We start from the raw sequence: 27,698 nt of genomic DNA on the forward strand, positions 1-27,698 counted from the left end.
TGCGTGATCACCAACGCCAAGGTGATGACTGAGACACCATCCAGCTTCCAGAAGTGAATGTTGCAACTGTCACACAATGGTGAGTAAATAAGCATACTGCATATACTGCAAAGCATGTATACTTACACTGTAATACTTACCCAATAATGATTTACTGTTCAAAATAATCCCAACTTTTTTCAATTACAAATATTCCCTTTTGTTCATTAATATTGATTGTTTCATGTTTCCGCAGGTTCAGCAGGCGTTGCAGGTCTCAGGAACAGCAGGTCCTGAAGCAGGGTATCCCCGCTCCTGACGCTCCCATGGCAGGACCTGAGAAGCTTCTTGTGGCAATGCAGAAAGGGACATCTCTGTTTCCTGGCAGTTTGGCTGAGCCTCACACCTTTGTTCTACCACCAAACACTGCTGGTGAGGCAAAGCTCCAGAAGAGATCCCAACCAGTGGCCATCTCCAAGGTCCCACCACCACCTCCATACTATGCTCTTCCCTTCCTTGCACCGACTCCACCCTTCTCAACAACATACATGATGGTACCATCTGTGCAGCTTCCTCAAGTGCCTGGAACCCTCACAGGTTGTGCCTTGAAGCTCTCAGATGATGCTTCTCAACATGCCATTGCCATCAGCTACTCAGGCGCTAACATCCAGTCAGAGTAACGTGCCGTACACCACACAGCAGTACAGGAAAAGAAAAGAGGAGAGGGAGCAATCTGGGTCAGGCAAAATAAAATATGTTAAAAAGACAGACGCCATCATTTGCAAAAAGTGCAACAAAGACAGGAAGCCACCAGCCCACTTACAGTACTTTGGCAATTGATACTGTCAATAATCCGAGACCCAGTCCTATGAGGACTGGAGGGCTGTGCTGGAGCAAAGAGGGTATGGGAAAAAAAAGAGAGGGGATGCACCTTAAAGGCCACATGTTGTGAGCAGGTGGGTCAGTTTGTTATTTATTTGACACTTTATTTCTTTACATTTGATGGCACTGTTTAGTTAGTTATGTTATATATGGTACACTTTTATTATTATTATTATTATTGTTTATATTGGTATTACAATGTTGTTGTGACCTCAAAGCACGTATAAAACAGTTTTGGATGTTTCTGTGTTTTTAACTTCTTTTAAATATTTGTTATTTATTTTGCAACTTTTTCACTTTAATATATGTTTCACTTTGTTATATTTTGTACTGTTTTTGCACTGTTGGTCTTGTTATTAGTATTTATTTTACACTTTACTATACATATTGTAAGAATTGTTGTTATTATTACTGTAGTTTTAAATATATAAATACATATAAAAAAGTATGGATGTTTCTGTTTTGAATATTTCATCATCATATTTCACTTTCATTATTGTTATATTTACTTAATACTTTGTTCTTAAGTTTTAATACATTTATTAAAAGTTGTAATTATAATAATAAATGCACAACATAACAATAATCCTCATACATATTTGTCATATTACTTATATTCTAAGTACTATTCTATATTAAGTACATCTATAGAAGTACTGTACAATGATGTACTTCCTTGCATACTTCACTACATTTCACTACAAGATTTGACTCTGAACCTCATTGATTTGATAACCTGAGTTACTTTGAAGATTTAGATTCTGTTACAAAGTACAATAATATAAACAGACAATGAACCACGAATGATTATGGTTAAGAACTTAAATGATCCATTGATTTTATACACAACCTACCCAAAAGTGTGGTAAAATAATAAATAGCTCCACCTTTACATTTATGCATGTTCTGACATACAAGGGATTGAGCGGGATTCGAAACCGGCTCGCAGGGTGTATTTCGGCTACTTCAAGATTATCAAACATAGACCAACACGCTATGTCCTTGGCGCAGTGGTTGGTCATCAGATTAAGGGGCGTTGGTGAACTCCAGTTCGAATCCCGCCTCGGCCGCCACTGTGTCAGGCCGTTGTGTCCTTGGGCAAAACACTTTGCCCGCATTTGCTCCTGTGGGTAATGTCCACAGTAATGACTCTTTCTAATAATATGTGTAATGTGTATTTGTAAAGTGCTTTGAGCACCTGTAAAAGCGCTCAAATAAAAAATGTAATCCATTATTATTATTAGTGTATTACCTGTAAAAGTAGGGACAACATACATTTATACATAAAATAAAAACATAAATACAAATTAAAACTGGCCAGGAGGGAACAAAAACATAATAATACATAAAATAAAAATGTGTGGGCTATTTTGTCACCTAGAACCACTCGTGTCTTTAACTCTGTCAAACAACTCTCCACAGAGGCAGGGGCAAGCACATCTGTTATTATGGACTCTGCTTTTGTACGACCACATGACATTTTCTTTACTATCTCAGAGTCTGGAAAAATGGTCGGCACTAGCTTGTTACCACAGTCATTTGACCGGTATGATTGGGAGTGTTGCACTGTATGGTAAACACTTGTTATTTCTGCTGCTGTTACCTTGTCTGAGTGGCCATCATTTTTTGGTTTGAGTAGGAATGTCTCCATAGAGTGGGATTTCTCTTTTTGAGCGACACGTTTCTTGTGAGAATCGCATTCTCTGTGTCTTTTGACGTCGTATTCACCGCCATGTGAAATTGAAAAATTACTCTTGCAAAGATTGCAAAAAAATCTGCACTGGCTTCACCCACGGGTAAGTGTCTTCCCAGTATTTGTTGTATGTGCATCTTCTTTTCTTTTTGCCTGTAGTTTCAGTTTCCTCCATTTTCCATAACCTGCTGCGTCGCCTGCGTTATTGACTGACTTTCGTTGTTGTTGTTTGGCGGCGCCGCGGCGGGGCGTGTGTGAGTGAGTTACTCTCATTGGTTAACACTTGACCAGCGCCCGCCGTGTGTTACAGTTTGATTGACAGCAAACACACCCCTGTGATGATAGCCTTCCCTGCTTTCTCAACAGCCATTGGATAAAGCTGATTTTAGAAAAGCGTTTTAGCCAATCAAAATGAAATATGCGGGACATCGTCTCAATTTGTGGGACGCACCAAAAGTCGTGAAAATACTGTGCAGTCCCGCGCAAAGCGGGACATCTGGTCACCCTATTGTCAATGTGTTAAATCATGGAGGGCCAAGTCTTTTAGACTCTGTATATCTCTCTTTAGGGACATAAGGGTGATTTGACGTTAAAAGTAATATTTTATGTGTTTTGATCGTATTCTCAGAAAAGTGGGAAAAAAGTCAGAAAGCTAGCAGTTAAGGGTGATATAAGTGAAGAATGGTGGGATGAAATTTGTAATTTTGTTACATAAATGTACTTTTAGAATCCAGTATAGCAGTCTCAGTGTGCAACCATAACAAGAACAGAACAGTCAGACCATCATCCAACATGCCAGCCATGTAGCGTGATAAAGAATGGTCGCTCTTCAACATTGTCTGAGTAGGGGATGCTTTATTAATGAGACGTAATGGAAGTGGAATATAAACACACACTTGTGGGGGGCTACTGGGATGTTGTATTGTGCCTCACTAATGGAGGATGCATTTTAAAAGCAACAACAAACAGCATGGTGGCTGTTTACTCGTTCTTCCAGGCCTCTGCAGATGATCCGTGTGATGTGGCCACTTGAGGCAGAGTATGGAGCTGTAAAAATATGAGGATCAGGCCTATGAGAAGCCGAGACGACCTGTCATAATGACATGCTGCTGTCATCCCACGAGATACAGATCATCCTATAGTGGGGTCACTCCCACAGAGACTTCATTCTTTTATTTTTGAAAGACGGCAACTACGTGATCACCCGAACATTTCCGAGTGATACGAGAATATTTTCGTTCGTACCGGAGGAGTGTTGGTCCCCAAACTTTTTTGAATTTGTGTTTCAAAAGCAACCACAAAAAAACAATACATTACATTAAACAGCACCATACAGAAATCCGTGTGAGATAAATAGAATAATCAGTTTGATAAACAAAATAAGTCAATCACTGGTGACATTTTTGTGCGGAGTTAATCCAAGCCGTGAGGCTTATTTTTTAACACTGTAAAGTTTCCCTGAGTATTGTACGGATATTTGTGTGTATGGAATTCAACTTAGCTTATCTGCCACTCAAACAAATAGCCATGTCAGTTACACAGCAGACAGCTGTTGGGTTTTTATGTAAAAAGTTCTGACAAGACACATCAATATCAAACCAGAAAATCACATTAAAACTCTTCTGGCATATCATTACAACACAACAAAGTGGACAACAAACCTTTTTTAGCTGTGGATTGCTCAATACCTCAAAATAAAAGATTTCATAATTTTCAAGGGTTACTCATGCTGAATATAACCTCAGTTTACCTACTTATATATAATTCAGTTATTACAGTTGTAGTCTTAAGTCTTAAGCCTTTTCAAGTCTTAAAAAGTCAATGTAAGAATTGTTTTCAATAACTTTTGGATTTCCTTGAATACTTCTGTGTTACAAATTACAAAACATTATGATTTGAGATCCCTTTCAATACTTTTTCTTTTTTTTTAATCAAATAATTAACATAAACAGATACACTGAATTGTCATGGCCAACCTGATACCTTGTTGAAACATAAACTGGATAAACTAAAAATGTTTCCACACTGGCATAAGGGCTATGGCAGGGCTATTCAATTACACATTCAGTTGGGCCAGATTTTATAACTACAAAATTCAGCTGGGCCAGACATTCAGCGGCCTGTAAAAAGCGGGTAATGACACATTTTAAACCAACACATTATACTGCGATGAAAAACATGCAATTTTTATTCATTGTTCATCTAACAAAGGTAGGTCAAAAAGTGCATAAAAACACAACAAATTAGCATTAATTTAACAGAATCTGAAAAAAAGTGCACAGTTGTAGCATTACATTTGTTTGCTTTAAGAGTCAAATATTCAGGTTATTTTTTTTGACCCAGGCACATCACAAAGTGCATTTACTGAATACAATAATAGCAGTCTTAATAAATGTCCTCACATACAAAAAAAACAGCTAAAGAGCTCCAATGCAACTCAAAGAGTAGTACTGTAGCAATACTATTTTTTCACTTTTCAAGTAATAACAAAAAAATCATACGTTTTGGTCACATTTGACCCAGACACATTACAAAGTGCATTTAAATGAATACAGAAAGAACTGTCAAACCCTTCAGTGCACAAACCCATAACAAGGGATACGGGTAACTATATGAATGAATACTACACTACACGTCTACTATAGTAAACTAGGTGCTTACTATCACCTCATTTGTGATTTGTCATCGCTGACTTTCTCAATGGGAGAAGGGACATTTTTTTAGTTTTGAACAAGAGCAGTGATTTTTGGCTCATAGGATGCAATGCAATCCTAAGACATTGGTGAAGAGTGCTGTCAGTCAGGGAGCAGCGAGTGCTACTTTTGATTGAGTTCATGTGTGAAAAGCTTGATTCACATGTGTATGTTGATCCAAACATACTGAGCACACAGATCGCTACTTTCTGAACGTTAGGGAACTGCTGTTTTTTGACATCACTCCAAAACTTCGCTGGCCCGTTAGTGCGCTGCATGTCAATAAGTTCCAGTGTATATTTCCCCTTGTCGATGCAGGGGACCACTTCCTTTGCTCTGGTTGATACGTCCCCTTCTATTGCAACAGTGAAGGGGTCTCTGGCAAAGCCCATCATCACCTCTGTGGGCAGAGCAAGTCCATCCAATCGACCGGCAAAGTTCTCTTTCAACCTCGCAATGAAATCTGTCATCACATCCGTGATTTGTGCCGGAGATGTGATGTGTTTGGGGAGCGTCGGAAAATCCAGCATCCGTCCCGTGCTCAAGTCAGTCGCGAAAAGGTTCAGCTTGACTTGGATCTGCTCCACAAGATCAATGACCGTTTTGTCTCTGTTTACGCTTCAGAGTTGAGAGAGACATGTTTTAGAGTTGCTATCATAGGACCACCGTTACTAGCACCACTAGATGCACTTTCAAAAAACGTGCTTCGTTGTGGTTTGGTGGTTTCTATGCAACGCGGAGTGTTGCGTTCATGGTCTGTACTAGTGTAGGAATTTGGCTACGGGCGGCTGGGCTACTCGGGAGTCGGTTCTGGGCCGTATCTGGCCCGCGGGCCGCCAGTTGAATAGGCCTGGGCTATGGCGTTATATTTGTGCCTCTATCCTGAGCACGCAATGAAACATGTTGAGCATAGAAAATGCGATGGAGCGCGCACTTGAACATTTTTGAGCACAGAGAAATATATTTTCTCTCATAAAACTCCTGCTCCGTGCGCAAGCAGACCGCTGCACGCGCTCTCTCTCCCTCGCTCTCTCGACCTCTCCAGCCTGTGCGCGCTCAGCTTTGCCTGCGCTTGCTCAAGTTGTCACAGCGTTACAAATGTGCCACAAAACCAACCAATCAGAGAACTCGAGAAGGTAAATTCTGATTGGCTGGTCCAGCGCCATGTAGAGAGAAGAGTTGCGACAGCGGATGTCCAAAATGCTTGATCGTCACGTGGTTCAGAGAGACTCAGAAAGTTCCCGGAAGTTCGTTGCGGGCCATTTGAATCACGATTTCAATGCATTAATAACAGGATAGAAATGCAATTTTTGGTAGTTAGTGGTCAATAAAGGTTTTGATTTGTAAAGGGGTTAACATAGTTATTTCATGAAGAACAAATAGAATTAGGAGTGAAATCGGTGTAAACTGAATTTTTTTCTTTTTTTTTTTTGTTAACCTACATTGATGTTATGTGTATAGCTATACAAAGCTCCCTCGCCTCCTCCTNTGATGTGTTTGGGGAGCATCGGAAAATGCAGTATCCGACCCGTGCTCAAGTCGGTCGCGAAAAGGTCCAGCTTGACTTGGATCTGCTCCACAAGATCAATGACCGTTTTGTCTCTGTTTCCGCTTCAGAGTTGAGAGAGACATGTTTTAGAGTTGCTATCATAGGACCACCGTTACTAGCACCACTAGATGTACTTTCAAAAAACGTGCTGGTTTGGTGGTTTCTATGCAACGCGGAGTGTTGCGTTCATGGTCTGTACTAGTGTAGGAATTTGGCTACGGGAGGCTGGGCCACTCGGGAGTCGGTTCTGGGCCGCATCTGGCCCGCGGGCCGCCAGTTGAATAGGCCCGATGTATAGGTTGGATTGTATGAACCTTGCATGCAGTTATGAAGGTCTTCAGAAGTATGTTAACACAAACATTAGCGTGTGTTGGAGTGGAGTGTGTTGGAGGTGTTGTTGATCCTCCAGGATGACAGGCTGAGGTCCGGTGAACTTTCCCCCAGGAGGGAGTGCTCTGTCTGTGGGAGAGAGAGGACGACCATCTGGCCCCTCCGGGAGCTCTCACACTGCCTCCACCCTGCTGGAGTGTCCTTTGGCAAGGGACACATTTAGAAGTCCCTGTGAGCTTCAGGGCTGCTGTTCTGGAAACTAAATCCAAACTCCTAATTTGTAACCTCTACTTAAAGTTATCAAACCTCTTATTTGTTGTCCCTCTTTCCTCCTGTAACTAATGACTACGATAATGTTTATCGAGTTTGTATACAAGTCTCTCTCCACTCTGTTATAGAATTTTAGAGGGAGTAATATTTAAAGGGGCCCTATTCTGCTCATGTTCAGGTTCATATTTGTGTTTTGTTCCTCTAGTCTACTGGGACATGTCTCCATGCTTTAATGTTCAAAAAGCTCTTTATTTGTCTCATACTGCCTGTGCTGCAGAACCTCTTTTCACCCTCTGTCTGAAACCAGAGCCCAGTCTGCTATGATTGGTTAGCTGGCCAGCCCTATTGGGATTGGTTAACCGCCTAGAGATGTCCCGAACCTTAGCCTAAGAAGTACAATGTGTTGGAGCACTAGCCAATAGGAGATGGAGTGTTACATAGTGATGTCACTATGTTACAGGAGTAAACAAAGGAGTCCAATGGAGGTGTTTCAGGCAGGGGTGGAGTGTGTGGGATAGAAACTCCCTCTGGAGGGAACACAGGGATTTTAGCCTTTGAGGACCATTTACATGCACAGAAACCTATATATAACACTACAGGAAAGGGAACACAATAAAAGCATAATGGGGCCTCTTTAGGAACATGAAAACACATTTCTATTCTATATATCAACAAAATAATCTCCTCAAAAACAACCTTTTTTTAGCTTGCTTCATGGATTTCAGACTTCAGAATATAAGCAAAACATTTTTTTTAATTGTGCAATTTGATCAATCTCAGTTTCATTTTTAAGCGTTTTAACCCCTTAAAAAAGAGCTTCCAGAAGGCAGCAGGCACAGTTTGACACATTGGTCTGACAGATTGTCTCCCTCTTGTTTCCAGGGGGAACCCGGGACATTGGCTCCGCCCTCACCAGGATGTGCATGAGGCACCGCAGCATCGAGACCAAACTGCGCCAGTTCTCCATGTGAGTTCATCTGAGGGCTGGGTACTGTTATCATGCTGTGATACAGAGACACTGCTTTCAAATAAAAGAGACACAAAGATAGAAACACTTTCTATTTAAGACATTTGCATAATTAACACTTGAGTCCTGAGGGCTGACATCCTGGCAGAGAAATGTGAGTGTGGTGAACAGGTGTAGCATCTCCTCCCCCCTCTCCATGGCAGCCTGCTCCTCCTCTTCCTCCTGCTTTAGCTTTCCATTCACCATCACATCTCATCCATCTTACCTCATCATTATAGTTCAAATGTAGTATTCTGATCTATTGCAATATGTATTTAATTGGTTGCCTCAATTATTTGAAGAATTACATTATTTTACCTCAAAAATACAGGAAAACTCAAAAAGGCTGCTGTAATCTGGAACTGATGTCTAACAACACTGTAGGTTTTTTTAGAGGCTTGGCAAATAAAAGCAGAACATGGACAATGCAACAAATACAAGTATTCATGTCTAGTCTCCAAAAACAAAGGTGTCCACTAAAGATTAGGATTGACGTCAAACTGTTCCTATTTTAGTAGCCTAACACCTACTTCAATGATTCCTGCCATTAAAAAGGACATTTCAATAACTGCACAAGCCTATTGTGTGAATATATCGACATATGTATTTACTAAAAGATAGGAGTTAGCTCAGAATTACTTAGCCCCCCTTTACCCTTCTCTTTACACTTTGGCCCTGTTAGCTGCCTCTTGAAACTTTGATTGGCATTTTCGGCACATTCATCAATAATAAATATTAAAATAATCTTTAGTTGCTGCATTATTTAACAGCAAAGTTTCATCATACGGCATGTTTTGTCTGATCCTAGTTTTAAAGTATCATCATCTTTTTGTAGTGAGGCTTGGGTTCATGAATTATTCTAGACGAGCTAAGCCTTCTTAGGATACAAGGGCGTAGGTTTGTATTCAGAAGTGGAACTGTTTTGTTTTTTTGGTGAATTAATTGCTGTTATTTCCTCTGACCTTACTTAAATCCTTTTCAAATGTGTTTTATAAATACTTGATACTTTCTGATGAAGTCGTAGTTTCATATTTACTAAAAAAGGGCACTGCGCTATTCTGACTTATCCAATTAGTTTGCTCTTGGCGTCTTCTAAGTATCATATATCATTGAAAGTGAAACCATAAATGATATGGCTAGCCTTTTCCATCACTAAAATACCATTGGCAAGTGCATATCTTTGTTTTTAATGACATCAGTTGGATGAAAAGGATTACATTGATCAAACATATAATTCCACATGCTACAATGCGCTGAAATCAAGATACGTGTGTGTGTGTGTGTGTGTGTGTGTGTGTGTGTGTGTGTGTGTGTGTGTGTGTGTGTGTGTGTGTGTGTGTGTGTGTGTGTGTGTGTGTGTGTGTGTGTGTCCACAGGGTGTTTCTGGACTGTCTGATCAACCCTCTACAGGAACAGATGGAGGAGTGGAAGAGAGTTTCCAACACTCTGGACAAAGACCACGCCAAAGGTAGACAAACACAGACAGACACCATGCCCCTATTTATGTGTGTCCAACGTCTGGGTGTTCTTTCTGAATCTCCCTATTTATATATTTATGTGAATATCTGAGACATATCTTTTATTATTTATTTTTGTGTTTCTCCACAGAGTACAAGAAGGCCCGTCAGGAGATCAAGAAGAGATCGTCTGACACTCTGAAGCTGCAGAAGAAAGCTAAGAAAGGTTTGCAATCTCTTTAGTGTGTGGTCACTTATGAGCAATTATTATCATTATATATCAAGTGTCATTCGGCCTAAAACATATTTCATTTAGTAATAACACTCTTTTGAAAGAGTTGGAAGGATTGGAATGATTTTATTATGAGTGTGTCATAGTTACATTATTAGTGGTATTCATGTGGAAGTATTATAGTGGAATCATTTAATCATGTGTGGTATTGAAATTATTATGAAGAGAAGCAGTGTTGAAATGTAATTAAGTATAATTACTTGATGCTAATATAAATAGACCGAAGAATGTTATAATTGACCAATCAGAATTGATTCTTAAAAAAAGTTGCGTTAAAATAAATAAGATTCTAAATCAGGCAATTGTGCATAATACGTCCGTAACATTTAGAATTTAAAGGGGACCTATCATGCAAAATGCACTTTTTGATGTCTTTTATACATGAATATGTGTCCCAGGTGTGTCGGGGAACTCACAAAGTGTCAGATAATATAACCCTCTCTTTTCCTCCGTGCGCAAATCTCTAAAAATGGAGCTGATCCAGATTTGCCATCTGATATGACATCAGAAACATCGCTGTATCAGAAACAATTCCCGACGTGTTTTAGACGTAATAGTCTCTGTTTACATTAGGATCGCTAACATTCAGAACTAAGCTGTACTGGAGAGAGAATGTGTGTGAAGAAGCAGGAAATAAAAAGGAACTCACCTTGTGGTAAACCTTCAAGAGAGAAAGCCTTTGAGCTCCATATTGTTTCAGAAATAATCCTTGATCTAATAATCCTTGCGTTTCATCACCGCAGCATTTTAGACATCTGCCAGGTCCCGCATGAGCCGGCATAAGCTCCGCCCCCTCTTAAACCCAGAATCAGCACTTTTGTAACGGGAAGAGAAATAGAGGGATATGAGGCATGGCTAGAATGGGTGATCTGTTTGGTATCTTGACCAAAACACTTCATTTACATGTTTTTTATATTTTTGTATATATCTGAGACCTATGCTATTGCCTAAAAATAGCATGATAGGTGACCTTTAAAGCATATTTAGATTCTGACACATAAGTACTTTCATTAAAATACCTAATAAGTTAGGTTGAAAAGAGTACATTTACACTGTTGTATGAGTACTTTTACTTAAGTAAAAAGATACAATCTAGTACTTCTTCCGACTCTAGATATGTGATGATTTTAAAGTTAATGATTTTTTTCCTGTTCCAACAATGTGCCTCCTTCCCTTCCTGTGGTGTCCCATCATGCACTGCTCCATCCAGCTGATGTATTTGGTAAGCTGCTTTTCTACTCCCTTGCTTTTTACTTTTATGCATGATTATTGTAAAGACACAGGTACAATAGTGTCTCTTGTCAAGACCCTGTGACCTATGACCCTTCATTACAGATTTTATTTGGAAATACTCAGCTGTTCAGTGTTAATAATGGTATCTTCTTGTATTTGTCCTTTGTAAAAATCCCCTGAACTTTCAGTCTAGTTTGGCTTTAATATAGCACTAGTATAAAACTATGATGGTTTTGGCTTAAATGTTGCGGTGGAGGTACGCAGATATTGAATGTATTATCATGGTGAATACAAGACGGAAAGTGATGGTTTGTTAGATGTTATCAGAAAGTCAGAGAACACATTGCGCCTCTCTTTCAAAATCCTATCCAGCCTGCTTTGGTCGGCTGAAAAATGTTCCCACGTTGTTTAGATGTTTGTGTGACTCACATAACCGAAGCCTGAACACAACAAAGCGCTGAGGCTCAAAGAGAAGGATTTCCCCAGCTCGTTTTGTAAAACATGATATATTGTGGCACAATCCCACCACAACAAAACACAGCTGGGTAACTCACAAACTATACAACAATATGGAATATTAAAGCATGATACAGCCTGGTTATTGATATCTTTGTCACAAATATAGTGGTATCATTTTATATATGTTGGACAATAAGCAACGAGGAATGTCATACAGAAATGCTCAAGATGTTTTTCAGGTCCTTTAGAAACGATGCTTCTATAACATCAGTACAAATGTGACTGCAATGAGATAATACAGGAAAACACTGAAAACCTCAGTCTGTGTTCGTAATCAAAGACTATACATACTGCTGATGTATGTAAGTATGGGTTGCAATACATAGTATGTGAATTCAGACTATGACATGTGAGAAATGTCCCAACGTAAACTAGTGAGCATGACTTTCTAGTCAAACGGACATCATGAACCACCCCAAAGTATATCGCAGGCTGTCCAGTGGCTGACTGATAGTTTGAACAATCAACCGTTTAAAATGACAACGGAAGACAGCCAGTTTTGTTAAGGTGCAGATAAGAGGAAAAACACGGGAGCTCACATAATGTTCTGTGGAAAACCTATTGAACACTTAAATATTTAATACATTGAATTTGCCTAAAATATTACTGAAACATATTGCATTGAGTTCAAAAGGAATTATTGATTTACGTTTGTGATAAACAATTCTCATTCAATTGTAGCTAAGATTGCTAGCATTGTGATCGATATGTGAGAAGACGTGTTGGTCGTGTTTACTTCAGTGTGAACAGTCTGCTGGTTAGGGCACATGTAATTGTTAATTTTGAAAGCATTATGCAGTTCACACTCTATACAGTATGTAGTTTGCGATGTTCCTGTATAGCCTCTTGCTTATTTCTAGCTATGCTAGCAGCTCTAGGAATGTCAGTGTTGGTCTGTCCAGAAATGTGTTTCAGAGGGAAATATCTCAACAACTATTAGATGGATTGCGGTAAAATTGAATACATTACACACACACATGTCCCCAACAGGGTGAATTGTAGTGGCTTTGTTGATTCTCTGAATTGTTAAATCCAGGACAATCATCACGTCAACGTTTCTATTCCTCAACTGTGATTTGGGTTTACTGCTAATTAGCTTATCATGCTAACATCCTGGTTTGGCATTTTGGCTTTTGGATGTTTGCCATCTTGGCTTTTTTGGAGCCAGAAGTGATGGTTTTTGGACCAGAGTGGGAAGAGTGTATGCAGTGAAGGCGCCCCCTGCTTGCTATTAAAGAGAATGCAGTTTAAAGGCACTTCACTTTTCACTCCAGATGGGGCCCCTTGGTTGGATCACACACAGTAGGGTAGTTATCATGTTCCCACACAGAACATATGTGTAAAATTAGCCTGTAATTTGTCACGTTTATGCATCACATTGAGAGTGTCTGACAGCTTGACGGGATCAGGCCCTCTATGACAGTGTTATTACTTTGCTCTACACACTGAGCTGCACAGAACCACAAATAAAGAGCCAATGAGTCCTCTACTTCTAGAACAAGTAGTTCCAGTCGGATTCATCGAACTAAAACGAGTCGTATTATGAGTGGAAACAAGAGCCTGTTGTTCCAGCCGACAAAGAACTCGATGGCTTCCAGCTTTGAATTGAGCCTTTAAGACAAAACAAACAGGGCCCAGGATTGACCCCAGAGGAACCTCAGATGTGGTCAAGTCTGCTTTGGTTGTCGGGCCTTTCCAGACTGTTATTACTGCACGATAGGAAACTCCCTCTGCAGTGGAATGAATGTTACGAAGGAAAAAGAGATTCAAAGAGGGAAATGTTGGAAAGAAATCAATATAATGAGAGAGGGATGAAGTTAAAATGAAGGGGATGAATGAGATGGAGAGTGATGGAGGGAGGAGTTCCCTTTGCCATCTGTCTGAATCATGTCAAAGATAATTATCAAGATTATTCATTATTAAGTACCCCAGTTGGCTTTCTGCATTGATCGTATTTGTAAACACGAAACTGCTTTTCTGTAATTGCAGTACAAACTAGAGAACTCTAATGTTCCATGCTACAATTTTCCCATTGACTGTCGATTTGTTGGCCTTGTACTGACAGTAAATAAACATATAATTGAGTCTGATCATTTCTTTACATGCACATGTGTCCTTGACAAAGACCTTAAACCGGACAAATATCTCTGTTGCATTAATGTTCAATGATCAGCGTGGAGCGAGGGACACAATATTACAATTAAATTAACAAAGTTGGTCTAAAAAAATGAAGCTATACAGAGTTCACACACAGTATGGATTAGATGTTAACCCAGATTGAGTGCCACATGACATTAAGTGGGTCATGATGCCTGATTAGTTTCCTGAACAATTAACAATCTGACTGATGGAAAGTCTGGTGGATTTCTGGCTGGTCGGATATTTTGGTTGGCTGTCTGCAGTTCGAGCCATATGGCGAACCATTTGTTTTAGCATTTTTGTTGAAGAGGACATATTCTACACATTTTCAGGGTCATATCAGTATGTAGTGTCTCTACTGGGACATGTTTCCATGCTCTAATGTTCAAAAAGCTCTTTCTCATTCTCATACTGCCTGTGCTGCAGCACCTCTTTTCACCCTCTGTCTGAAACCAGAGCCCAGTCTGCTCTGATTGGCTAGCTGGCCGGCTCTGTTGTGATGGTCAACCGCTTAGAGATGTCCCGCCCATTAGCCTATCAAGTACACTGTATTGGAGCGCTAGTCAATAGAAGCCTAGCGTTACATAGTGATGTCATAATGTTATTGAGGTAAACAAAGGAGTCCAATGGAGGCGTTTCAGACAGTGGATGAGTGCGTGGAAGGGAACCATAGACGGAGGGAACACAGGGATTTTAGCTTTCGCAGACCATTTTCATGCAGAAAAACATACAAGACACTACAGGAAAGGGACACCCCATAAAGCATAACAGGGCCTCTTTAATAGTTGTTGGAGTCGTAGTTGTACATGTTGTGTTCTCTGTGTGACTCACACTTTGCTGTGATGGAAGTCAAACTGAACTTCGGACCATGATGTCTGCATCTTCCAGCCATCTGCACTTCAACATTCTTCATTTCTCTTATTGTCTTTCTCACAATGGCAAGGCTGCCTTTGTCTTTCTTTTTCAACGTCAGATGAGGTCATGCTCAGTGTCAGCAGCATGTTGTAATCCTTCATTCAATATGTACAGTGAGCGTTCAAGTCAGCTGTGTTGGCCATGCACAACGGCCAATTTAAACATGTAGTGTGAATTAACAGAATATAAAATATGTATACAAATTGTCAGTGTTTAGTATCTACGCTTACAAAATGAAAGGAGATAGAGCTGGAGAGATAAATGCTTGAGTTGGATCTTCTGCCCTCGGGATTGGTTGCTTAAATTCCGCGGGAAACCAGTAATGACATTCCTGTGTGTTGAAGGATCTCTCGGCCATCTCTTCCCTCTCTGTATCTCAGAAGCCTCGGCTGAGCCTGCTGCGCTCAGGCCGACCACAGAAGCCTCGGATCTTACTGGAGAACTAAAGATCTTTAATTACATGTTTATGTCTGTAAAGAACAGACGATGGGATTACCAAATGATCGTCTTAGAGAGGAAATTCTTCCCCGAAACCCTCGTAAGAACAATAAAGAAGTCGACAGTTGTTAAATGATTAGTTGATTTATTTATAGCTTCTCAAATGTGACGTGGATGGAGAAACGGCAATAAAAGTGGCTCTGTGGAATTGCGTTAACTGTTCACTCTTTTATCAAAAAATGTTGTGGGATTTGTTGGACAAATGTGGAAAAGATGTCCATCCAGTTCCAGTGGAGGTGATCATTTAATAAAGAAAGAAATAAGATCCTCTTTCTTAACATCTCTGAAAGCTCACAAAATGAATAATGTGGAGTGTTAGCGTGATGTCAGCAGCTGGTTGTTACCCTGAATGTAATGTAGCTTAGAGGTTTGAGGGAGGCTCTAACTAATGTTTTGAAGAGGTTCAGGGTTTGCTGCTCCTTTTGAAACTAAAGTCCTGTTTAATGGAAGTAAAGTAAAGATATGATTTCATGCTCTCTATTTCTTGTTCTGTCTTTCTCACTCACCTCTAATACCTGGATAATGATTTAGTGCACTACATTAGATTTCTTTACCATTATACAGAGTATGTTCAGCCATTAATGCCAAATCCTTGTCAGTGAAGAAGACCTTCCTCTGGACCTTTCATCACTAGGGCCTTTACAACGTCCACTTTCCTTTGACTTGAAAATATCTGACCTCATCAAAATATACTGCATTGTCTTGTTTATGTTTCTTATGCTGGTGTTGTGTTGTGTATCTTGTTTTTAATGTGTTTGTACGGCGACCTTGAGAGCCTCGAAAGGCGCCTATATCAAATAAATAAATAATGATTTATTGTTATCACGTCAGTAAAGCTGAAATGTATCCGATTAGTTGAACAACTGTAAATTAATAAGTAACGTGGTTTTTAATTGAATAATGTTTCGAGAAAACCTGAATTTCATTTTGACTTTTGCTCTGAGAAACGGTGGTGGATATTCTTCACTCTTTTGATTAATAGAGAGATTGATGCTATCACTAACTGTTTCAGATGCTTCGGACCTCTTCCCACACTTCCAAATGTTCTGCTCCTTTTGGCAGCAACAGCTTTTCACTTATTTACTGTAGTTATGTTATTTATTTATAACAATTATAACTGTGTGTGTGTGTGTGTGTGTGTGTGTGTGTGTGTGTGTGTGTGTGTGTAGGCCGCGGGGACCTCCAGCCTCAGCTGGACAGCGCCATGCAGGAAGTGAATGATAAGTACCTGCTGCTGGAGGAGACGGAGAAGCAGGCGGTGAGGAAGGCGCTGGTGGAGGAGAGGAGCCGCTTCTGCTGCTTCGTCACCATGCTGAAGCCTGTGGTGGTCAGTCACATCTGGCCGACTGCAGGGCCATGGGGTGTTAAGACAGGCATCTATAGCTGAGGAGTTAAGGTCCACACACACACACACACACACACACACACACACACACACACACACACACGCCTCCATGCTAAAGACCCAGGTGGTGATTGTTTACAAAGTGCAGTGAGGAAGTTTTGTTGTACATGTTTGAGCGTGTTGCTGTGTGTGTGGTCAGGAGGAGGAGATGTCCATGCTGGGGGAGATCACTCACCTCCAGACCCTCACAGACGACCTGAAGGCTCTGACCATGGACCCCCACAAGCTGCCCCCCTCCAGCGAGCAGGTACACCTCCTCACCTGAGAACCTACACATCTGCTGACCCAGGATCCATCCAAGATTCCTTTAGTGTTTCATCTCAATTATTCAAGTATAAGAGAGTCAAATCTTTGGTTATGAATCCTCAACATTGTAGTAATAATAGCAATAAAACTAACAACAAAAAGACACTAAAATAGCAGTGCAATATATTACAATAGTATAAATAATGTACGTATATAGTAGTCAGTGTTGGGGAGCTAAGTACAATACAATGGGAGAAAGTACAGCTAAGCTACCCCAGGGAGAACAACTAAAGCTACTGGAGATGGGATTCAAAGGTTGTACTGACATGTGCATCCAAGGCTTATCGAACAGTGCAACATACAATAAGCTTAAGATATACAAGGAAACAATTGATAAATAGTACATGTGACACAATGGCGCAAGTCAAATGCAGGAATAGATTCTCAATTGAGTTTAGTTTTTTTAAGTCCACCTGTTTACAGGCCATCAATAAACCCCAAACAACTCAATATATCCACCAAAAGAGTTTTGAACTTGCACCTTTTGAGCCAGTTGGAGCAACTTGAACACTGGATCAGTTTTGTAATCTTAACATCTTAAACAGTCTGGCAGCTGACACTACATGAAGATGAAGTGTGTATGGTGGTGGCGGCAATGCATTACAAAAACATTTAGGGGGGAGTTCAATTACAAATAGTAAAATAATAATTGTCTTTTATGGCCTAAAACCACACAAATAAATGGCCAAAAAAATGATTGAAGTTTTCCTGACCCTCCCCTCTGTCCCTCCAGGTGATCTTAGACCTGAAGGGCTCTGAGTGCACCTGGTCCTACCAGACCCCCCCCTCTTCACCCAGCACCACCGTATCCAGGAAGTCCAGCATGTGCAGGTTGGTAACCATGGCCACAGAAACTGCCCATCATCTCAACCAGCTGATTTATTATCTGATCTGTTCTGTTATTTCTCTGGTTCATTAAATACTTACATTTCAAAGAAGATAGATGGATAGAATGGGAGGGATGAAACCCTCTGTAATGGTCACACGTGCACACAGCACACAGTGACATCTGTTCTCTGCGTTTTATCCATGAATTTGATGTGAAAATGTGTGCTTGACGTAAATTGATTTAAAAAAAGTAAAGGCAGTTATGTTGAAAATCAGGAAATAAACATATGTAAAAGAAGTACTTAAGAAACATAGAATAAGAACAAAATGAATAAAATATTAACATAAATAAGATAAATCAGTATATATAACAATTACCTGTGCATTTCCGTGCGCAAATGTTTGAATGATGGTGATAGTGACATGCTACCATGTGTGCACTAAATGATGGCACCATTTGAAATGAAGATAGTTGTTTTTTTCACAAACAGCTTCTCAGTAACCCCCCTCTCCCCCTGCAGCAGCCTGAACAGTGTGAACAGCAGCGACTCTCGCTCCAGCGGCTCCCACTGCCACTCCCCCACCTCCCACTTCCGTTACCGTGCCTCCTCCTCCTCCTCGGTGCTCCCCCAGCAGGCCCCTGCCCGCCTCTCCTCGGTCTCCTCCCACGACTCCGGCTTCATTTCCCAGGACGCCTTCCAGTCCAAGTCCCCCTCACCCATGCCCCCGGACGGCTCCCAGGTGAGGACAGAGTTCACCATCTTACTGAAACACACTGTTCTTCTGCCTGTTCTTGCCATATGAACCTTCCGGTATGCTACTGACGTCAGAGAGAGGTCCTGGAGCAGACTCAACAGGGTTTGATCAGATCCCTGGCCTTTCACATCCATTGTGATTTTTTTTTCATATATTTGTTAAGCTATACAAATGACACGTCAATTGACATTTTGTTATAGCCTGGGAGCTGTTCAAACCAGGTATGACTTTCTTTCTTTTTTTTAAACATGAATCCCACTTTTTGCAGACAATTTCTGGAAAACAAAAGCAAGTTATACTTTCTCTAAAGGGATACAATCAGGTGTGTGTGTGTGTGTGTGTGTGTGTGTGTGTGTGTGTGTGTGTGTGTGTGTGTGTGTGTGTGTGTGTGTGTGTGTGTGTGTGTGTGTGTGTGTGTGTCAGAAGCTTATATTATAGCACACAACTGATCTGTGTATGTGCTTTGCCTGTGTGTGTATATGTTGCATGCAACCTCCTATAACCCAGTCTGAGCCGACTCCCCCTTCTTCCTCTCCTTTGCTTCTCTGTTGTCATAGTAGCGTGATCTCACATACAGATGGACTTGTTTATTTTTGATTGAACTAACAGAGATGTAGTCTAAATCAAGGTTATTGCAGGTTAAGCTTATGTTTGAATTCAAAATGAATACTAAGAATATTCCATGTAAGCCTTCAATTTGGCAGTATACGTTTGGAATTGTAAAACAATCCAATAAGAGACAAATTAAGTTCACCCAATTTTAACAAAATAAAATGTATTTAATTGTTACACTTGAACTGGTATACAGCTGTCCCACCTTAGGTTTGTCTTGTTTTACCTGTTCCATCAACCATGCACATTTATTAGGAGTAAAAGTAGCTTTATAACTAATAATTAAACAAAATACATTTTTAGAAAAGAAACACAGTTACTCCAGTGGACTATATTTTTCTGGTTGTTCTTATACATCAATGTATGTTTTCTTTTTGGATGCAGCAACATTTTGTTGGATTATATATATCTAATGCATTTTGTATGCATTTGTCAAACCCGATGACACTAAGGCAGGGGTCTGCAACCTTTTTGACCAAAAGAGCCATTTTGCTCCTTTTTCCCCAACATTTTTTTGTCTGGAGCCGCAAAACATATTTCATAGCTTGATAGCTAATAAAGTTGTATTTATTGTTATATTAGAAAAAAACTACAGTTTTTTTGCATTTATTAGGCTATTTATTACATTATATAAAACTGTTAACCTCTAATAAGAAACAAAGAACTCCTATAAGGAGAATTACAAATAATACACAGGCCTACTTTAAAATAAATTAAACACAGCACTTGGGGAGTCCTCTGCACATTTGAAGGAAAAAAAAATATTATTAAAATGGGCCCACTTTGAAATAAATAAAACATATAGCTGCACCCTAAAAAGAGTTAAAGGTAGGGTAGGTAAGAATGGAGAAACCAGCTCGTGTGCGCTAGAATTTGAAAATACACAACCGGAAAAAATNATGTGACGCATATTTTAGTTGACCTAATTAAAACTGTTTTGTTTTTTATTTATGTGTCACAGTATCACTTCAAAATACAAGATACGAAACATTTTCAACCATGCAACAAAATATAAATAGTCCTACAAGTACTTTTATTTTATTTCCTTCTTATTTTTGTCTAAGCTCAAGGGAGCCAGAGCAGAGGGCTTAAAGGGCCGCGGGTTGCCGACCCCTGCTCTAAGGAGACACATGGTTTTGTTGTTAATGATGATGATTCCGAAAGTCTTCTTCTTCCTGTGTGTGCTGCTACAGCTGATTGTTTGTTTCATTTGACTTGCTAATTATTCTGCTGACTTACATTGAGTTTCTCTTTTTATGACTAACCTGCATCATGTTTCTGTTTCTGTCTATTTGTTTTTCTTGGCCTTTCTCTCTGTGTGTGTGTGTGTGTGTGTGTGTGTGTGTGTGTGTGTGTGTGTGTGTGTGTGTGTGTGTGTGTGTGTGTGTGTGTGTGTGTGTGTGTGTGTCTGTCTGTCTGTCTGTCTGTCTGTCTGTCTGTCTGTCTGTCTGTCTGTCTGTCTGTCTGTCTGTCTGTCTGTCTGTCTGTCTGTCTGTCTGTCTGTCTGTCTGTCTGTCTGTCTGTCTGTCTGTCTGTCTGTCTGTCTGTGTGTGTGTGTGTGTGTGTGTGTGTGTTGCATGGCTCTGCTGCAGTCCTGTGTCTCTGCTTTATCTGAGGAGCCTTCCTCACCCTCACACAACCAAGAGGTGAACATCTGAAAACACACACACACACACACACACACACACACACACACACACACACACACACTTTGCTAAGGTGTGTTAGGTCTGTTGTCCTGTGTGTGAAGGTGTCACATGGAGCATCAGGGTTTGTTTAACAGCAGAAGCCTCTGCCTGTTGAACCTCCATTCAGTATATCACACATTTGATCAGATCCACTTATTATTATGTATTTTGATGAAGAGGTTCTTGAAAATGAGGCGTGTCAGATTTAGTAGTCTCCTGACACATCATTCAACATTTGACATAATGTTGTTTGGTGAATAGAATAACCTAAAATAAAAATGAAAGAATAAACAATCAGAAGAACACAGAATGAAAACAGGGGAAACAGACTTCAAAGTAATTTAAAGCAGAGTAACAGAGAGTCCCCATGTTCAGTTTGGACTGTGGGAACAGTCAGTTATGAAGATTGGTCCTGAGAGCTGATCATGTCTGCCTGTGAGCCTTAGCAGAGGCTGACATACATCTACAACAGATCTCTGAACAGTCCCTGACCTGCTCCTTGTAGCACCTCCTCTTCATGTTTTCACATCCTCAACAGTCCTCACCCTCACCTTTTTAATTTGTGCATTGTGTCTCTTCCTCATCCCCCCCTTCAGTTGTCAAATGGTTTTGACCATCACGCTGCCCTCTGTCTGCACGGACTGGTACTGCAGGCCCAGGACCCCCCCCACCTCCACCCTCCATACTTCACCTACTCTACCACCACCTCCCCCATCTCCTCGCCCTCCTACTCGTCCATTTCCCCCACGTGGCCCTGGTCTCGCTCAGGCTCCGGCCAATCAGGAGAGTGCCTGCCTCTCGGCCCCTCGGGGCCCGGAGTGTACCCCTCATCCAGAGTCCCCACCTGGAAGGTTTGACCCTCGTTCTGCCCCCCCGGCCTCCTCCTTCATTGTTTTCCCTTCTTTCTTCAGATGTGTTTCATCTCATCATTACAGTGTCTTCTTCTCTTCAATAGTACTTTCTTTCTGTGTTGCAAAACCCCACTGCCGTTAGTCTGCTTTTGTGTGTTATATTATTCCCTTATTAGTCTGTCAGCTTCATGATTTACAAGCAGACCTTAAAACAACAATTACACATTACAGAAAGCCTCTCTCTTCACTCAAATATAATTTCTCCTAATTCTCCTAATTCCTAAATGAGGGTTTTACTGATCTGTGGTCTGTAAATACACATTTAATTTAGGTTTGTCAGAAACGTTAATTATATTGCCTTGTATTCTCTCTTAATCTTGTTTTATTCCAGTAGATACAGATGTACTATTTGACTGACAATGATTCAGTCTGCAGTGACTTGTTAACAGTGTAACACTGCACTGTCTCTGGTGTCTGTAGGACTGGGCCAAACCGGGCCCTTATGAACAGTCCATGGTGAACACCCTGAAGAGGAGCAAGGACAGGAAGGAGACTACAGATCCCAGCAGCCACCACAGCGCTGACCTCACCCCAGGAGAGGTTAAAGGGAGCCCCTCTGGGATCTCGGCCAAGGTCAGACTTTGTTCATGTCAATAAAAAGGGTCAACACAGGTCACATGAATTATTTGCATCTTGTTGATTAGATAGAAACTTGGTAACTGAAGTGATCTGACGTGTGTGTGTGTGTGTGTGTGTGTGTGTGTGTGTGTGTGTGTGTGTGTGTGTGTGTGTGATGTTGCAGGAGGACCGGGAGGCCCACGAGGAGCTGGCCCGCGCCCTGGCCCGGGGCCTCCAGCTGGACATCAGCGGCTCCAGCAGAGACTCCCTGCAGGGCTCCAGTGGGTACAGCAGCCAGACACACACCCCCTGCTGCTCAGAGGACACCATCCCCTCTCAAGGTACACACACACACACACACACACACACACACACACACACACACACACACACACACACACACACACACACACACACACACACACACACAGCTGTGGTATAGTGTGTCAGAAATGAAGGGGAAGAATTGCAAATTTAGTGTGTAAAACAACTATGTAGTATAGTATGTCGAAAATATATAAATAAAAACAAACACAGTAAAGCATGTACTCAAAAAATGGTATGGTGCATCTAGAAGATATTTTATTATAAATATGATATTGTTGTGTGTCATAAGAAAGTAGTCATAGTCAATTAAAAGTGAGGTGAATAACAGAGCTCTGTGCCCCCTCCCAGTGTCAGACTGTGACTACTACTCAGTGGGGGTGGACCAGGAGGGGGAGCACCAGGACTTTGATAAATCCTGCACCGTCCCCAGGAACAGTGACATCACTCAGTCCTACCGCCGCATGTTCCAGTCCAAACGGCCCGCCTCCACCGCTGGGCTGCCCTGCAACCCCTCCTCCATCATCACCCCAGGGGTCGCCACCATCCGCCGGACGCCCTCCTCCAAACCAAACCTGAGACGGCCCTCCGGAGGCCTCAACCTGGGGCCCATCCCCATCAAGCCTCCCATGATCCCAGTGAAGACCCCCACGGTGCCGGACCACCCCGGCTTCCCCAGCAGAGCAGCGTCAGAGGAGGGAAACACTCCACGAACCCCGCTCAGCCCCCCCACCACACCATTGTCCCCAGGCTGCAGCGGGCCCCTGTCCCCGAGGTCCGGCTCCTGGGAGGCCCAGCACCTGAGCGAGGGCTCGGACCCCCCCGACCCTCCACCACAGCCCGGGGGGCGGATGTGTGAGTGGGAGCGCCGGCCTCTCCCGGAGCTCCTGGAGGAGACGGAGAGCAGCGAGGTGGAGGATTTTCTGGTGGCTATCCGACGAGGCGTCAGGCTGAAGAGGACGTCCACCAATGACCGGTCAGCTCCGAGCATTTACTGAGACTCTGAGGGGGACTCAGCCAATGACCTGGCTGCGTTTAGCAAAGACGCTCTTAGAGGGACACTAAATGGTTATTACTTAAAGTAAACATCAACAACTTTGACATCAATGGACGCAGAGGATAGGAGGAAGTTGCCTAGCGACTCTGATCAAGGATCAGATTTGAAATGACTCAAAACATCTTCTGAGGGATATTTGATCATGAGCTGAAATGAGCTGAAAATTGCCACCATCACCTTTTGCCAAACAGAGTTTTAGGTATCAGAGCTCCTATGTAGATGGTTTGATATCTCTCTGATAACTGATGCTAACTAAAGGGAATCTATCAAACTCATTTGGGTCAAATATACAAGTTTCTCCCAGATTTTAGAATTGATCCAACAACAATGTATCAATGGTGTTGTTCAGGCCAAGAACTCCACCATATTGCCACATTTACCTGACTGAAGCACTTCTCCCAGGTTTAAAACTGTCAGTATTGCCCTTGACTGAGGAATACTGGTGCTGATCCGAGATCAGTTCCCCTGGGCAACTTCAGTACATAAGAGGAAAGATGTGAAAGGACATCCTTGTGTCAGGAGTTGTACAAGAATATTCTTGTAGCAAAAATGAATTAATGAAACATCACGTAAATGTTAATGTGTGTAGTATTGGGAAGGAAGGACAAGAGGTTTGAAGGAAAAGAAGTGGAAGTGGTAACAGCGAGCTGGAAGGTGTGATGAAGTATTTATAAAAAGATCAAATCATTATTTGTACATATTAATATTTTTGTGTGTTTGTACCTTTTTGTTTGCCATTCGCTCCTTTTACATCCCCATAGTCTCCCTTTTCACTTGAAGGTGCCAAAAGCCTGTGCGCTAAATTTAACTTAAATATTCTCTATTTAAATGAAATGATTCTGTTTGTCTGTATAAACATAGAGAATAAAGAGTGACTGACAGAATAATTGAGCATTGACACAAACTGAAAGTATTTGTATATGTTAGGGTAGCATATTAAAGTGGTGTGTACCCCTCACAGCTAATGTGGTAGTCAAAGCCACCGTCAGTAGATGAACCTGCATGTTCTTAAAGTGTGCCCCAGTATACACAATCAGCTTCGAAATGATGTGTCGTACCAGCAGTGGATATAAACAGTGTCGATAGTAGCACATCAGGAACTGTGGAGCCTGCAACGTGCTAGATTAAGTCTGCTGTTAGCTGTGCAAAAATATGTATACATGTCAATTAAATAAATAGATGAAACAACTATTTGAAAGAACTCCTGCAGACAGACAGGATGTGACACGTTGTTGGCCTCCAGGTTCTCTAACCCCTCTGTCCCTGTTCAACCTTTAACATGTTGCTAATCTACCAGCTACGTAGCAACGTTGTGTTAGCATACACTTACTATAGTAATCAGAGTAATGTGGATCAGTGTATTGGTCTGTAGAGAAGCCAGTGTGCTGAGGAGTATTCAGCTTGCTAACAGTTGTGGATGAGTTTAGCATTGGGAGAGTGTGCTGCAGTTATCTGGATTATAGCACGTTCAAGTATGACATCTTTAATGAGGGTTGCTAACAGTGTCAGGCTGGCACAAGCAACATGGATTTACTCACATGTTTTGATGGTTGGGAGAACAAATGGCAGGATCATAAAAAGTATATTTTGTACTACAAGCTATACTAAAATATGAAATTCAGTAACTTTTAGTTAACTTTCCCAATACAGGCACCACTATAAAGTGTGCATTTGCTTGGAAAGAAAACAGGTAGGACATATAAACTAGTATTCAATTCAGCCTGCTTTAGTCCTTAAGTGAGTTCCTCAAGGGTTTAAGACTGGCAGCCATGATGGAGGTCTTTAGCTGAAAGGACATCTGACATGTTTCATGCTGCTAGCATTGGACACAGTGGGCGAATCAAACTTGGTATATGTACTCAAGTTCTGTACACAATTGTACTTGATCATTTCCCTTCTAGCTACCCACAATCATTGATGCTGAAATTAACCATTCTACATAGTGAGTGCTCTTAATGAATAATATTTAGAACTTTACCTTTTTAATAAGTAATTATAATGTTGACAAAGACATTGAATTTCTATTATTTCTAATTTTGGTATTTCAATATTTATTTTGTTTAAATAAACCAATTTCGACTCTAGCCAATGTAGTATTATTCAGCAGTGTAACATTCAAACAAATACTGAACATAGTCCAGATGCAGTACAACAAAGTCTGTTAGCTATCAGATCCAGATCTCCATCATGGCTCCAGATGGTTCAACCTCTGACCCCACTGAGAATCCTCTGTTCAAACAGACGGTAACATCGACTGCTGTTCACTGATATTCATGTACAACTGCGACAAATATATAACTTGTATTACTAGATGTCAACTAGCCCGATGAGTTGAACCAACTTGTGTCAGCGGGTGATTATCGTACCAAGCTGGAGTAGATGAACCTTCCCTGTTGCTAATGAATAGTTACTGTTGATAGAGTGCCATCACAAGTCCAATTATTTATTCATTTGAATGTTTTCACTCATGTTTCCGTGGCTTCACACGTTTTTAAAACTCCCGTTGAGCATATAAAACATATTACCAAGTGTATTTAATATGCATGTGTTTTTTTAGTTGAACAAAGGATTTCATGATCTGCTTTTTTCTACTGGAAACATTTTTTCCTTTACTTTTTCTTCTACTAGATGCATTTTAGAGGCCGTCTTTTGATGCTGCATTTCCCCACAGGGGTCAGAAATGTTTCAGATTTAGTGTGACAGCAGTTTGACTCCCTTTATGAAGACTGAAGCCGGTCTTTTTTATATCCATTTTCATTTTCCAACGCAGGTTAACCAATACAATCGTGTAGCTGACGCGATGAAAAGCGTATGAAGCTGAATGTTCCAGCCTGTCAGGACTCAGTAACTGTGTGTGATGCTAACACACACCGAGCAGTACAGAAGTGATTCACCATCAAATCCATTAGTACAACAAGTTATTCTCAATGTCAAACTTGAGAACCAAATTGAGCCACTTGAGAATATCCGGCTAGATAAAGTTAGATCAGAAACACTTCCAGGTAGGGGTGTGTGTGTGTGTGTGTGTGTGTGTGTGTGTGTGTGTGTGTGTGTGTGTGTGTGTGTGTGTGTGTGTGTGTCCCAAATTTCCTACAGTATGCTAAATGATGCCCTGGGTTTTTATTTTCACCGTTTCATTTGAACTACTTGTTTCACAGGTAAATATGAAACATGTGGGAGAAGTTGTGACTTGATGCAGCTTCCTTCTTTTCACGTAAACTCTAAAATGATGTTATAACGTTTGGGAGTGTAAGTGGGAAGGACCAGTTTTGAAATGAAAAGTATATCCTGTTCCAACATACAGTGTCATGGTGTTGGGTGGGGCGTTATGTTACATGATCACAGTTTTTGGGGGATGTCATTACCACCTTTCCAACGGCTGAGCCAAGACAATTTTTATTAAAACCTGAGGGCCACAGAGTTTGGAGGAGGAGATCAAGGGACATCATTTGAGACTAATAGGAAGTAAAGTATTAAAGCCCCAAACAACAAATGACTGCATTACCCAGACTTCTCTGTTACTGCCACACACAGACCTGTCTCTAAAGTCATGTTTTTTTATTTTCTTACTGTGCGACCTGTTCCTTTCCCTCTGGCCCTGAGGACCCTGTGTTTGATGCTCACTTCCTGAATCCTAACTGTCTCCTGTTTTCTATGTATACTCGCTGTTTTGGCTAAATAATAAAATCGTAGCATACGATGTGCATCTTATGACTTAGAACGCGTTTTGTTTTTTCCTTACTCTCCAACATGCCACTGATCTGTATTATACTTTACTTTTTCAATTAAATGATATAT

The 27,698-nt window shown here is 41.1% G+C and overlaps 1 protein-coding gene across 1 annotated transcript; it reads left to right on the forward strand.

Annotated features, from left to right (window-relative positions):
- The first annotated feature begins 7,123 nt into the window (after nucleotides 1–7,123).
- Nucleotides 7,124–27,611, forward strand: LOC104966519 (metastasis suppressor protein 1-like). The gene is made up of 13 exons (XM_010795705.1): nucleotides 7,124–7,139; nucleotides 8,279–8,363; nucleotides 9,779–9,870; nucleotides 10,011–10,085; nucleotides 11,362–11,373; nucleotides 16,625–16,782; nucleotides 17,000–17,107; nucleotides 17,900–17,997; nucleotides 18,516–18,735; nucleotides 21,647–21,901; nucleotides 22,382–22,534; nucleotides 22,704–22,860; nucleotides 23,195–27,611. Exons 1-13 carry the CDS (start codon nucleotides 7,124–7,126, stop codon nucleotides 23,839–23,841), a joined length of 2,076 nt encoding a protein of 691 aa, XP_010794007.1. The 3' UTR covers nucleotides 23,842–27,611.
- Nucleotides 27,612–27,698: the final 87 nt, after the last annotated feature.

The sequence above is a fragment of the Notothenia coriiceps genome, unplaced genomic scaffold (genome assembly GCF_000735185.1).
Source record: "Notothenia coriiceps isolate Sejong01 unplaced genomic scaffold, NC01 NC01_scaffold00037246, whole genome shotgun sequence".
Taxonomy (NCBI): Eukaryota; Metazoa; Chordata; class Actinopteri; order Perciformes; family Nototheniidae; genus Notothenia; species Notothenia coriiceps.

Coding starts and splice junctions, on each gene's coding strand:
- LOC104966519 (XM_010795705.1), top strand. Junction 9,871..10,010: donor GGACAAAGACCACGCCAAAG/GTAGACAAACAC, acceptor GTTTCTCCACAG/AGTACAAGAAGGCCCGTCAG. Junction 22,535..22,703: donor CCTCTGGGATCTCGGCCAAG/GTCAGACTTTGT, acceptor GTGATGTTGCAG/GAGGACCGGGAGGCCCACGA.